This window comes from Crinia signifera, chromosome 7 (assembly GCF_055691185.1).
Source record: "Crinia signifera chromosome 7, ASM5569118v1, whole genome shotgun sequence".
In the NCBI taxonomy this organism is placed as follows: Eukaryota; Metazoa; Chordata; class Amphibia; order Anura; family Myobatrachidae; genus Crinia; species Crinia signifera.
The window spans coordinates 157,190,656-157,205,084 of NC_139223.1; the positions used below are offsets into that span (position 1 = coordinate 157,190,656).

Here is a 14,429-nt window from a genome sequence, read left to right on the forward strand (position 1 = left end):
ACTAAAACTCTCTGGACTGTTTCCTTGGTCCACAATACCCACCTCCATTTATGCAATTAAAGTGTTACATTGAGTATTATATTCTGATGTGAATGTCCAAATATTTTCTGTACAGCACTGCGGAATGTGTGTGCTATATAAATAACTGGTAATAATAATAATAATTCCTTAGATCACCCCCCCCCCCCCCAAGAAAAAAAAATGCGTCTGCAGCATTTTGAAATGTAGCCATTGACAGTGTGACTAAATAACAAATGGCTCTCACGTTACTGTATTGGCGCATACACATGGGGTAATTAAATCCCCATTTCTAAGCGATCTGACTAGATAACCTAGAAACGAAGCACAAATCACTCCATGTATTTGTCTCATAGCGATGGTGATGCGGTCCGGTGCTTCACTATATCCTGCAGAGATAGGCAGATTGCGCTTGCATTGTCTAAGTTCAAGAATGTTGTACAGGTAATGGTGACAGAAATGGTGGGAGAAGAAGACAGGAACTGTTAGGAGATGCCGGGATTCAAAGAGGAGCACCCAAATGGCCCTTATTCTGGTTCACTCGCAAAGGCAAATTCCTTCTCAAATGGACAAAATCATGTGCACTGAAGGGGAGCAGATGTAACATGTGCAGAGAGAATTAGATTTGGGTGGGGTTTTACATTAAAGTGAGATGTATATTGCAGTGTAAAAATAAAGCAATCACAGAAACAAAATAATTCAACCAAATCTAATTCTCTCTGCACAAGTTACATCTCTCTGCAGTGCTGGTTTTGACCATTTGAGAAGGAATTCGCCTTTGCGAGTGAACCAGAATAAGGGGCAATGGGGGAAACTTACTAAAGTGTGTATTCTCCTTCACACGTGATGTTGCTGTGGGCAACCAATCAGATCCTGTCTACTATCTTCTAGAGGGTGCTAAATAAATCATAAGTAGATTCTGATTGGTTGCCCATAGCAACATCACATGTGAGGCAGAATAAACATCTTAGTAAATTTCCCCCAATGTTCCTTAATTCTGCATCAATGCCACGTATGTGCACACAGTTGCTTAGGACCTTGCGATGGCTCATGTGGGTGTCTTTATTCTTTGCTGGGAAGAAGCCTCACTTGTGCTGTTTTGCATGTCCAAAGGCTGAAAAATCTACGAAGGCTTTTGCGCACAAATCGGAATCGGCCCTCTGTGCCATGGCTGTTACTTTATCACTACCCAAAGCCTCATATTTATTCTATTGTATGATCCTTATCATCACCAGCATGGGTTTTATTCCTGCAATCAATACATATTTATTCTTCATCATCAATGCCCTGTTCACACGAACACATGCAGAACACATGCAGAACACATGCAGAACACATGCAGAGTACATGCAGAACACATGCAGAACACATGCAGTAAACAGCTTCAGAGGTTTCTAGCAAATACCGTTCTTCACTCTAGTTTCCTTGCTGCATAAAACCTAATGATTGCTGCTGCGGGAATAAAATTGCCGAATTATCGGTAGTTATCCAATCAAACAAAATTGGTTATTTAAGAGTCTGCATAATTTTCATATTTCCTCCAATAATTGCCCTGGCTTTAGGTGGAAATAATGGATTTGGGGTTTACATGCATAGTCACTTATAAATTCTCTTTGCTAACTATGCACTTGCAAAATCTGCAAGATGGTCTGTATTATGTCCAGTGCATGACCAGTACATGACCATGGTGTATGTGATGTTTATGTTCACTGCAAGGTACAGTACTGTAGCATACCTCCCAACTGTCCCGCTTTCCACAAGATCGTCCCAGTTTTTGGGGACGTTCCCGCATCTTGTTCGCCCATTGCAACATCCTACGTTCAATAGAACTCTGATCTTAGTAACTAAACCCCTCAGTAGTTAGCGTGTGTGTTTATATTAGAGATGTGCAGGCTCTGATTTACTCTGATTTACTCTGTTTTCAAAGCAGGATATTATTGGCTATCAAATGTCAACAGCTGTCATGTGATTTGGGATAGCCAATAAGATCCTGCTTTGATACCAGAGTAAATCAGAGCCTGCACATCTCTAGCACATCTCTATCCAGGATATCCAGGATATATATATATATATATATATATATATATATATATATATATATATATATATATATATATATATATAAATATCCTGGATAGGGCTGGCACACACAGTTACAGAAACATCCGCCTGGGGTTGCAAAACAGTGATACCTTTTTGACAGGGTCACAAACACAGTCCAATAGTAATAATGGCACTCACCAGGGCTTCAATTTTTCCAGCAAGGGGTTTTAATCCATATAACAGGAAAAACTTTTTACAGGCATAAAGTCTGGTCGACGTTTCGGCCACGGAACGTGGCCTTACTCATGACCGCCTCATTCACCTGTGTGTCTTTGAACGAGGCGGTCATGATTAAGGCCACGTTCCGTGGCCGAAACGTCGACCAGACTTTATGCCTGTAAAAAGTTTTTCCTGTTATATGGATTAAAACCCCTTGCTGGAAAAATTGAAGCCCTGGTGAGTGTCATTATTACTATTGGAATATATATATATATATATATATATATATATATATATATATATATATATATATATATATATAAATTTTACAGGCAGCAGGAATTTGGAAGAGAAAAACCTAAGGTACTTTACTCTTTTTTTTTTTTTACATGTAGGTTTGAGTGCTCTACAAAGCCATTTGTGCCCTATGCAAAAAAAATTGGTGATTTTTCAAGTTCTGTTTCAGTGTGATAGACATAATAACAGTTATATATTCTAGGCACATAACTGGAGCTTTACATGAACCTAAAGAACAATTGCTTATATCTATATCTATATATCTTCTTCCCTAGCCAGAAGTAAATGGGCATACACACAGGGCGATTTTCACCTCATTTCTAAGATCGCTTAGAAATGGAGCATGGATCGCTCCATGTGTATAGCCCCGGATGACGGACCTGTGCATCGCCATCACCCGCAGGTAAAGACAGTGCTTGCTTTGTCTTTCCTGCTAGATCACAGGGCTTTGCCTATAACCAATAGGCAAAGCCCCGCTCTGCACATATCGCTCAGCACACATCAGGGTCTGCATTGCTGATGTACCATGATGTGTGCTGACCGGTTGTGTTTTAGCCCGTCGCTCAGCACAGGCTGCCCCATCACCCCGTGTGATCGGGGATTAAGAGTGTCATGATATCATCAAATCTACAAGCTCACTAGACTACATAATGGTGTTGGAGCTACAGTATAGATTCCAAACTTAAGGGCCCCATACATCAGCAATTAATTGTGACAATTTTAAGATATGGAGATAATTGCCACAATTAATTTTAGATGTGTGGGCTCCCCCTTTTGGCTATCCCAATCAAAATCGCCAATCGATTGCTTAATCAGGTTTTTAAACATGTTTAATAATCTGGTATTATCTGCAGATCTTTTTTATATGTGTGGGCATTCCCAATTCATCTTCTTCATCTATTTACATTATGAACAGCAATCGATTGGGCAATTTCCAGATATGAAGATGCAATCTTTAGATGGAAAAATCTGCCGATCACTGAAATAAATCTGTAATGTGTGGGCAAAGTCAGATAGATTGTAAAATCCATTTATCTGGTCAAAAAATCCCTATATCTGGAAATCCATAAATTGTGATTGCTGATGTATGGGGCCCATTATACCAGTAAACATAGATTTTAATCTTACCAATGTGCAAGTGGTGAATGATGGAATTAAGCATGTTCTCGATGTCATGTCATGTCATATTTGTTGCAACTGTTACCAACTGTATGGTTCAACTTCTAGTATTGTTTGTGCCAGGTGATTCATAATCTGGGGCCTTATTCTAGTTCACTCTTTCTGACAAAATCCTTCTTAGATGGACAAAACCATGTGCACTTCAGGTGGGGCAGATGTTACTTGTGCAGAGAGAATTAGATTTGGGTGGGGTTTTACTTCAAAGTGAGATCTATATTGCAGTGTAAAATTAAAGCAGTCAGTATTTACCCTGCACAGGAACAAAATAACTCACCAAATCTAATTCTCTCTGCACAAGTTACATCTGCCCCCTGCAGTGCACATGGTTTTGTCCATCTAAGAAGGATTTTGTCAGAAAGAGTGAACTAGAATAAGGCTCCTGGCTCTAGTTCCAAGTTTGTTGAATTCACTCCCAGAGAGAATTATATACTGTGCCCCAACGTTAAACCAAAAGCATCTACCTATTTATTAAATAGACACCTTATACACAACAAGACCCAACAATGACTACAGCAGCTCCCACATTTAATACACATGGCATTATTATCTCAAACAATATATGAATATCCCCAATCAACTCAACATTCAAAAGTATAGAACCCCCATTTAATCAAAGATCGCATTTCATATTAACATTCTTTACCTCCTGCCCCAATCCATTAACAGCCCTCACATTGGGCCTTATTCTGATCGGTGCGGCCGGATCCGAATATGCGGCCAGGACCGTGCGTGCAAAACCCCACCTTCCATACGGATCGCCAACTCCGTCCGTACGCGGTAAGAAGCTGGCCGAACAGACCGCACGTGTATTTTTCACGGAATACGCCTACTCCATCTCAGGGAACCTCCCCCATCATTCGATGGTCGCAGACCATCGAATGCAGGACCGAGTGCTCCACCAGCTCCCGCAACCTCAGACCACATGGACATTTCTCCGTGCAAAAGCAGGGATCTGGGCGGGCAGCTGACATCCGGCGATGTCATATGTCCGCCCCCTACACGTGCGTCACGGCCGCATTACCATACGTACGCCCAGCGTTTGCATGGGAACGCCCATGAAACGCGGGGCGTATGCATATGGTAATGAGCCCAAATAGCCCTTCACGCCCCTCTCCACCCCCTGTTCGGAGTGTTCACATATCATGCGGGATTTGGCCGTACGCCCCGCTCGCACATGCGCAGAGACGCCTCTGCACATGCGCAGACACAAAACATCGGCGGGCCGAACGCACGCGGATATAACCGCACCGACCAGAATAAGGCCCATCATATTAATACCCTCCACAAATAGTCACTTTAGAATTATACATTTATTTATATATACTGTAGCATGCCCATGAATCTCTACAATGATATTAACCCTTTCAGGTCCAACATCTAGTCAGGCTCAACAGCCCTAGCGCTAGAAGCAGATGCAATGGGGAGCCACTTTAAAATAAGAACATTACCATCGTTCAACATTCGATGCAGACCATTTTTGAATTAAAAAAAAAGACAATAAATTTAAACCCGACTGTTTAAATTGCAAAAATAAGTTGGACTGCAAAGGGTTAATCTACCAAGTGTATTACTTTACATTACATTCATTCTCACCACCAACTAACAAGTTACATTCATATACTCATCCATAATAGTACCTATTACAGTACATTTCATCAATCACTTCCAATTGTAAATGATTTGAGGTCACAATCTGGCACCTTTTGTTGAGCCTCTTGGATGTTGTGCAATACAATGCCATGTTTTAAGAACAAATGGTTTTGGCATGAAGTTTGGTTTGAAAACCAGCAGTTTGAGCATATTGTAGGTACAGAATAAACCCATACAGTAATTAATGATTATAACTTTCTGCCTAGTGGAATCACTGACATATTCTGCTTGGGCCTGATGCTTGTGCCAACTTGCAGAACGTACAGTACCTGCAGGTCTGGCAAAAGGCTTGTTTGTTCAGGGCTGCAGGGGGCTGTGGAGGCTGCTGATGCACCTGTGGAGTGGGAGGGGAACAATCAGACTGATCACCCCACACCCTGGATTTTCTCCTTGCTCGAGGGCTCACGGCTCCCCCCCATTTTCCGTTTGCAGGGCCACAAATATTTCTCTAGGAGGTAGTGCCCACCCCCCCCAAATACAGAGGCCTAGCAGAGCTCTCCACAACCTTGAATTCCTTTTGTATTACATTCCCATCATATCTGCATCATTCAGTCATTGTGATGTAAGGGGACAGTCTCGCATTGGGAAAGTTTAGCGATGGTGTGTGGATAGCATTGCGTGTCATGCGTAGTTGGAGAAAAGTGGGGACATTTGAACCAAATATAAACTGTAGAGGAATACTAGTATCCAGCGTCCAGATAGATGCTGGGTCCACCGCTAGATATTGTACATACAGACATGTACTCAGTGCTGTAGCAATTATGGTCAACTTCATCTTCCCCGTCATGGCTACAATATGACATGAAGATTTGGCATTGGATAGTCTACAGGACGTTCTGTAGACTATCCAATGCCAAATCTTCATGTCATATTGTAGCCATGACGGGGAAGATGAAGTTGACCATAATTGCTACAGCACTGAGTACATGTCTGTATGTACAGTATCTAGCGGTGGACCCAGTATTAGAAACTGATAGATGTTTTCTCCTATCAAAATACCTGTCAACCACTGGGAAAGGGAACATCCGGTTGTGTGTCCAATATGAAACTCAACGGTTACTCTCCACCACTCCCCTGATCTAGGCCCCAGTCTCACCCATATACAGTAGATTTGGCAGTGATGTCATCACACACAGCATTCTAGTCTGGCTGAATAGCTGCACTCTCTCTCGCTGGGCAACAGTGGGGTAGAAGGGAAATAAATGCTACAGTAGATTACGCTTCATCTCTATCCAGATCCATAACAGCTCTACCCTAATTTAGTAATAATTGTGTGTCCGTGCAACAGACGTGGATGGAAACAGCCCATGTGTTTGTGTGATGTCTTTGTCCTTATTCCTGTATAAGACTTCTTCCATATACCATTCATTAATCATGCTGAGTTTTTGCTTTCACTTGTTTTATTTTCTGTTGCACAGACTCATTCATTTCTCCATATCATAACCCAATCATGTTTGACCTTAAGCCAAATAGAGGATGGCACATTTGGCCCCACTGTGGAGTACTGTAATGGCTACAGCCGGCAATCGTGGATTCTGAAAAACTATACCAGACTGGAGGTTTTTAGAAATATTTTTTACAGTCCCACTGACTATTTTCTCTGAAAACTATCTGAGGTTGGTATTCTGTAATATTCATAATACATTCTGTCTATAAGAGTCATTGGATCGGATGTATCAAGCTTCAAAAAGTGATCAAATGGAGAGTGATAAACATCCAGCCAATCAGCTCCTAACTGTCATGTTACAGGCTGGGTTTGAAAATGACAGCTAGGAGCTGATTGGCTGGTTGTTTATTATTCTCCACTATATCACATTTTGAAGCTTGATACATCTGGCCCATTATTAGTTACCTTAGTTAAAGGCCATAATAAGTAAGAATAGTACTTACATTTAGGGGGGTATTCAATCCCGGGTCACGAGTGTCGATCCGTACCGGCAGCCGCGACCCTGGCCCGTTTTCATTTTGTTTGACCGCAGGTCACCAGGTGCGATTCAATGTCACGCCTGCCGATCGGCAAAAAGGGGGCATGTCAACATAAATGGCCATGGATTGTTGATATTCGGCCACAATCGCGACAATTCATGGCCGAAATCGACAAAACGGGCCCGACTGCTTTTAAAGTCAGGCCCGTTCTGTCAATCTGCCTCTTTAATGCAGGGGTAATAGCGGCGACAGCATTGAATAAGCAGTCGTTGCTATTTCCCCAGTTACAAAAAGCGTCCGGGATTGAATGCCCCTTAGTATGAATGGTTTAACCCTTTGCAGTCCAATTTATTTTGCAATTCAAACAGTCTGGTTTAAATTAATTGTAATGTATTTATTTATTTATTTATTTAATTAAAAATGGTCTACATTGAATGTTGAAAGATGTTAATGTTCTTATTTTAAAGTGGCTCACCATTGGATCTGCTACTAGCGCTAGGGATGTTGAGCCTGACTAGACCTTGGACCTGAAAGGGTTAAAACAGGCTACCAATTTTTGGTCCATTATTTTTACTGTTAAAAAAACCTTTTCTAAACAGTTGTGTAAGCTATTTCTATATAGATACAGAAATTATAGGTATTCTCCAGCGGCTTATAAATGAGTAAACAATTTACTGTGAGCTTGTGCTTGGGGAGAGACCACACCGCCATCCAGTATTATGCCCCCATTCAGTCAAGGCCATGCCCCACTTTTCATCCGCACAATGATCCCAGTTTGTTGGGAGGTGTGGTCTGGTACATAAGTGGGATATTCTGAGCTATTCAACATTACAGCAATGTCCTAATTTTAAACTGCATATATAAGTATTACATGGGAAGAGCTTAGTTCTCCAGAATTATGTTACAATTTTACAATAGGTTCATAGATAATATAAAACCTGGTTCCAATGTTAAGTGTTCTGTGTCACTAGGCTTGTTTAGGAGGCAATAGGGGGAAGCACCACCTATAGGGCGAGATGTATCAAACCCCGATTTAACCGCATTTTCCAATGTATCAAAATTGATACCGCATTGAAGGGTATGGCCATCTTTAGGTGGCAATACCCTGTAGAAACCTATGGGCTTCTTTTCGCCACCTCCGATGCAAACCCGCCGCCTCACCGACCCCCCCCCCCCCCTCTGGCTTACCTTCCTGATGGGTCCTCCTGGACCCCGGAAGGTAAACCCCTCCTCCCCCTAGTGAAGCAGACGGACATCCTTCCGGCTGCAGGGGGGAGGAGGAGGCACCAGGGACAGCCTGTTTAGCTGTCCCCGGCATGAGGGGAGAGCCAGGCGGCAGGGAGGTGATGGAGACCCCCCGCACACCAGAGTACAGGTATAGCGGGGGGGCTCTGTCACTGCATCGCGATGCCAGCCGCATATGATAGTACATATGCGCTGGCATCGCGGCGGACAGCCGGCGAAGGGCGGTGATGTATTTTAATACATCCCACCCATAGCAAGAATAGGAACTATGTTATTTCTACAGTTTACCATTAAACTATCTCCCATTATAGTGGCTGGAGCCACAAGAGTGAACTTACTGCATTACCAGGCCCGTTTCAGGGTCTTTAGACCCCATACACTTGTCTGACTTGTCTGAAGTCGGACACAATTTCCCTTGAACTCCCCCAGCAGCTTCCCGGGAGGGCTTCCATATGATTTGGCACTTCCAGGGAGCCGCTGGGGGAGTTCAATGGAAATTGAATGTAATACATTGCAGGTGCTAAAAACAAATCGGCGATGTGCCTCTGATGGGCCTGTCTGCAAATACAACTTCCGACTCTGATTCAATGCTCAAAGGAACGCGCATCAGATCTGATCAGATGACAAAGACTTGCGATTTGGTCACTTTTCATTTGATTTCTTGGACTGATCCGTAGGAATCGGTTTAAAACAGGCCAAATCGCACTGGTGTATTTGGGCCTTTACTTTTTTTTACAAATATCCAGATGAAGACAACCTTTTAGGAATGTTTTTATTGTTTATCTTTTATTGACATCCTGACCTGTGATCCTTATTATATAGGCTTCCTGGTGCTGTGCATAAGAAATGTATTTCTGCGCAATCCCAGTGACTTATCACCAACGTGGACCATTACTTGTGATAGTGTTACCATCAATAAGCCCTATTGCTTGCGTTTATACTCATTTCTGGTACAGTAGCTCTCCATGCCCTACTATACAGTATATGCCCATATATTACAATAAATATACGTAAACAGCGTTGTGCATAAAACAATTATAGAATTTTTCTTTTGGCTAAATGGAGTGAAAACCAAGGTGTAAAAACCATTTGTTAACGACATAGTACTCAGGCAGTTGTTTTGTGAATATAATATCTATTAATGATGCAAAACCGTTTTGTAAAGAATAAATACCGCTTCTGCAGTGGCCTATGGGAGCAGAGAGTGCAGAGCTTTGGGATCCAGGGGCTAACACTCTGCACTCATTTAAAGGTTTATTTACTAAGATAAAGTTCTGTTAACATTGGATGTTGCTATGGGCAACCAATCAGAATCTACTTCTTATTATTTAGCACCTTCCAGAAGATAATAGATATAATGTTATTGGTTGCCCGTAACAACATTCCACCTAAGTTAATAACCCTTTAGTGTACTTACCGCACACATAGGTGTCACTCGTTGGGAAAGTGGCACGACTGACACTTTAATAGAGATTTTCACATGCACAATACAGAAATCACAGGAATTTATATATATATATATATATACACATATATATATACACCAGTGCCAGATTAAGCCTTCGGGGGGCCCGGGGCACTTTAGACAGGGGGCCCTCCTTGCACTTGTCATTACTGGCCGCAAACTGCATGGGGGAATATTACACTGTCAAAACACAGAGTAAAGGCAGTATAAACTTGGTCAATGGGTAACTTCAGGGGATATATATATATATATATATACACACACACACACACACACACATACATACATACATACATACATACCACATGAAAAGCCTGTGTTTGTCTCTCTGCACCTTACTCTGTAGGAGACCTCACAGTTCCAGTGCTGCCTCTGATTAAAAACCCTCCCATGACTAGGCTGCTGCTGCTGTTATCTATGGGCCTGAGAAGCATGTAATGAGCTCCACCAATCAGAGCTCAGCACAAAGGTCTTAGCCTCTGCCCTCTGGTGCAAAGTGTCATGGGACTTAGTCAACTCCCAGTAATGCACTGCACACTTGGCTCCCAATGCTCAGCACCATTAATCATTGTCATATTGGCAAATAGGTGAAGCTGCAGCACTACCCCACTCCCATGCACAAAACCATTAGCTAAAAAAAAAAAAATGTTTTTCGAATAATACATGCCCACTACAGGGGGCCCCTAGCTAGAGGGGGGCCCAGGGGCACTGACCCCTTGTGCCTCCATTATAATCCGGCCCTGATATACACAATCGGTGGGTTGTTCGGCACTCCTGTTTAAAATGGACAACTGCGTTCCGGTGCCTTCCTGTATGATGAAGTATATGGCAGGATCCGGGGACCTTGATGGGGTAACCCCAGGAAAGGAGGCGGCATTTAGAGTGGCGCCTCCTTTCCTGGGGTTACCCCATCAAGGTCCCCGGATCCTGCCATATATATATATATATATATATATATATATATATATATATATATTCGTAGTCCAGGCACTCAAACAGAATCTGCATAGACTTGAGTGACCCCCAATCCACAGAGGAAATGTATACATAAATATGCTGAGGGCACTCGCAAGATTTTCAACACTGCACGGCGGCAGTTTCAAGGTAAATTAATCAATAATTTACAGAACTGTGTGAATCAACGTTTCAGGCGGGTAGCCTTTTATCAAGACATGCCCTGCTACCCCCATACTTACAGTATATATATCTATATATATATATATATATATATATATATATATATATAAAATTATTTTTTTTTCAGCCTATAAAATGCTGCTTCTTAAAAGTAAACACAGCCATTTGTCCTGATATATACCGGGCACCTTTATGCTTTGTAACAAACAGTACTAAACTATTGGATATTGATTTTAACAAATGTATGCTAAAATGTGCAGGATACTGTATGTTCTATTTCTGCTTCTTATATTTTATAACTTCCTCAAGTTTCCCTTATTATTTGTTGTTAACTGCAAATCAAATCTTTTTTTTTTTTTCAATTATTGCCATATGGAATTATCCGTGTGTAAACTTAATTATCGTCAAAGCATATTTGGATGTGGTGCATAAAATGAAACATTCTTGAAAGTTCTAGTTTAATTATAAGTAAATTAGAAGTTTATACTGATATCGATTCAATTGGATTCTGTTACTTTTCAGTAGCTAAGAAGCAGCTTCCGTTCAGCATGGGGGCATCCTTCTTGCAGTTGATGAAGACAAAATCCTTCTTTAGATGTACACACAAACATGACATAAGTTCTGAACCAGTGTCGGACTGGGACCTTAAGGGCCCACTAGGCTGTGACATATAATGACACGACATGACATCATGATGCAACATGACATCATGATGCGGTGTGACTTAGCCCGTATGGCTTCTCTGGGAATGGAGCCAAAATCAGCCTCCCAACCTGCAGCCAATGCTGTGTTAGTCAATAGCTAATGACTACCCGGCAGTGATAACAAAAGTAATTTTGCAGCCGCCAGGTCAGTCAGTAGCGAATGACTGCCCGAAAGCATTAACTTATGAAAAGTTTGCATCAGGCCACACCACCTGAAAAAAGAGGGTGTGGTCATAAATCACCAAGGCCCACCGTTGAATCCTCTAGTTCTCCGGCAGGAAATCTAAGCCTTTACTGAACACTACATTACACAAAAGGTATAGGTAATAGTAGAACTGTGTATTAGCCACTTTAATCAATGTTGGTAATGCTTCTTAGTATTCAGTGGCATTTGATATTTAACTTATTATTGTTATGTTTTTGCAGCATTTTTTATTGAGACATATAAACAGCAACCAGTGCTTGGATGAACCAACAGATGAAGACAAAATGGTCCCTACGATGAAAGAGTGTAACGGAAGTCGATCCCAACAGTGGCTGTTACGTAACATGACGTTGGGGGCATAGAGCACGGCGATGGTTAATAAATTGCTCCTCTATACTTTGCAGTCAGTGGACCTTAATTAGCAGCTAGAAGAACACTTGAACGGAATACAACAGTTTCGTCACTGCTACTGACATATAATAATTGGAAACCTCTTTGAATCCAGCTGGGAGGACATAAATAGAACTTTTTTCTAATTTTTCTTCCGTTAACAATACATGACCGTACATGCCAAACTGCAAATTGTGCCTGCTTACAAGAGAAAATAGATGGCATACTGGACGCTGTAAAGATAACCTAACACTGGAAGCAACTATATTTGTTAAAGATTATATTGCATTTAAAAGATTGGGTATATTGTAATGCAACAAAAATATTTTATTATAAAAATATAGAACCACAAAATTGTATGTTCAATAGTAAACAGTGAATAATATGTACACAACTGAAGTACAACGTGTATTGTACAGTGTTTGGGGGCTTTTCAAGAGACACTAACATATACAATAACATGTATTGTCGAAACGAAGTACAGTATACATAGAGGCAGTTGAGTGTTGAGTTGAAAGTCTAGTTTCGTTCCCAAAGCACTTTCGTCTACCTGATGTAATGTTTGCTTGCTTTCTGGACCAACAAGAATGTTTTGAATTAAACCAGGCAAAAATGTCTATCCTTGCTTTTTTATGTGTGTGATTTATTAACAGAACAAACAAACCAGTCATTTAAAGATGCATACAAGTAAAAATGGATGTGTAAATCCATGAACTACAACAACTCTCTAAGTGAAAAAGAAAATGTAAAGAAACAACGCATTTTACTCTTTCTTCTATGTTTCAGGGGCTTTGTGTTCCCAGTATTCTCGAAGGTGGAGTTGGTTTAGAACTAAGGTACTTCTGGTAATAAGGTCTAGTAATCCTACACCACATCAGAGATGGCAGAGGTAATCTATGCTGTATTAGTAAGCATAGTTGCAATGCATATAATAACCAAAAGTAACATATAGCATAAAATGAGCACTGAGGCTATATGTGGATAAGGAGCTAGAGCCTGTAGGCTTTATTTGTTTTAGCTATATGATGTGGATCATCAAGTATTACATATAAAACGGGATGCGGTCATTTGGTCTACTGCATTATGGTCGACAGTCATTAGGTCGAATCCATTAGGTCGACATGCTAAAAGGTCGACATGACTCTAGGTCGACATGGGAAAAGTTTGACATGATTCTAGTTCGAAAGGTCATTAGTTCGACAGGTCATTAGTTCGACATTATCTATGTCGACATTCACAAGGTCGACATGGAGTTTTTCACTGTTTTTTGAGCCAACATGTGCCGACAGGCGGTATTTCATGCCCTACCATCCACTAGGGCGTGGTGGGAGAATAAAATAGTGTGCCGAGCGTAGCGAGGCACCGTGCCCGACGCGCAGCGAGCGATGCGAGGGGATGCAGTGCACTTTAAACTGTGTCCATGTCGACTGTGTTGACATTCAGGTAAAAAAACAGTGAAAAACCCCATGTCGACCTTGTGAATGTCGACATAGACAATGTCGAACTAATGACCTTGTCGAACTAATGACCTGTCGAACTAATGACCTTTCGACCTAGAATCATGTCGACCTTTTCCCATGTCGACCTAGAGTCATGTCGACCTTTTAGCATGTCGACCTAATGGATTCGACCTAATGACTTTCGACCATAATGCAATAGACCAAATGATCCCAACCCATAAAAAACACATAAGAGAAAATAAATACAGACACTAAGACAGTCAAATCAGTGAGGGGCCTGATCATCACAGTCTACACTAAGAACATTGAAAAGAGTGTGACTCTTATCGGGTGGCTTCCCGCAAGACATTCATGGATGCTTGATAGAATGATTTGTGGAAATATGTGCCATCATGGCCTCTCCACCTTAATTGCCAGTAAGTATGGTAAGTTGTATAACATTTGAGATTTTTAAAGTGGTGGATTTTTGTTATTTATTTTTTTAGGTAAAA

At 41.4% G+C, this 14,429-nt stretch overlaps 1 protein-coding gene across 5 annotated transcripts in view; it reads left to right on the top strand.

The window, feature by feature from the left end:
- The window catches only part of GALNT13 (polypeptide N-acetylgalactosaminyltransferase 13), a 291,999-nt gene extending 278,900 nt beyond the window's left edge, over positions 1-13,099 (top strand). For 3 of the 5 annotated variants that reach the window (XM_083154069.1, XM_083154071.1, XM_083154070.1), the window contains one exon: positions 12,310-13,099. In XM_083154069.1, coding sequence (XP_083010195.1) covers positions 12,310-12,450 — 141 coding nt within the window. In that variant the 3' untranslated portion in view covers positions 12,451-13,099. Of the gene's footprint in view, positions 1-6,824; positions 7,023-12,309 lie in introns of all 5 variants that reach the window. The other 2 variants (XM_083154067.1, XM_083154068.1) reach the window with 1 other exon arrangement.
- The last annotated feature ends 1,330 nt before the right edge of the window (positions 13,100-14,429 follow it).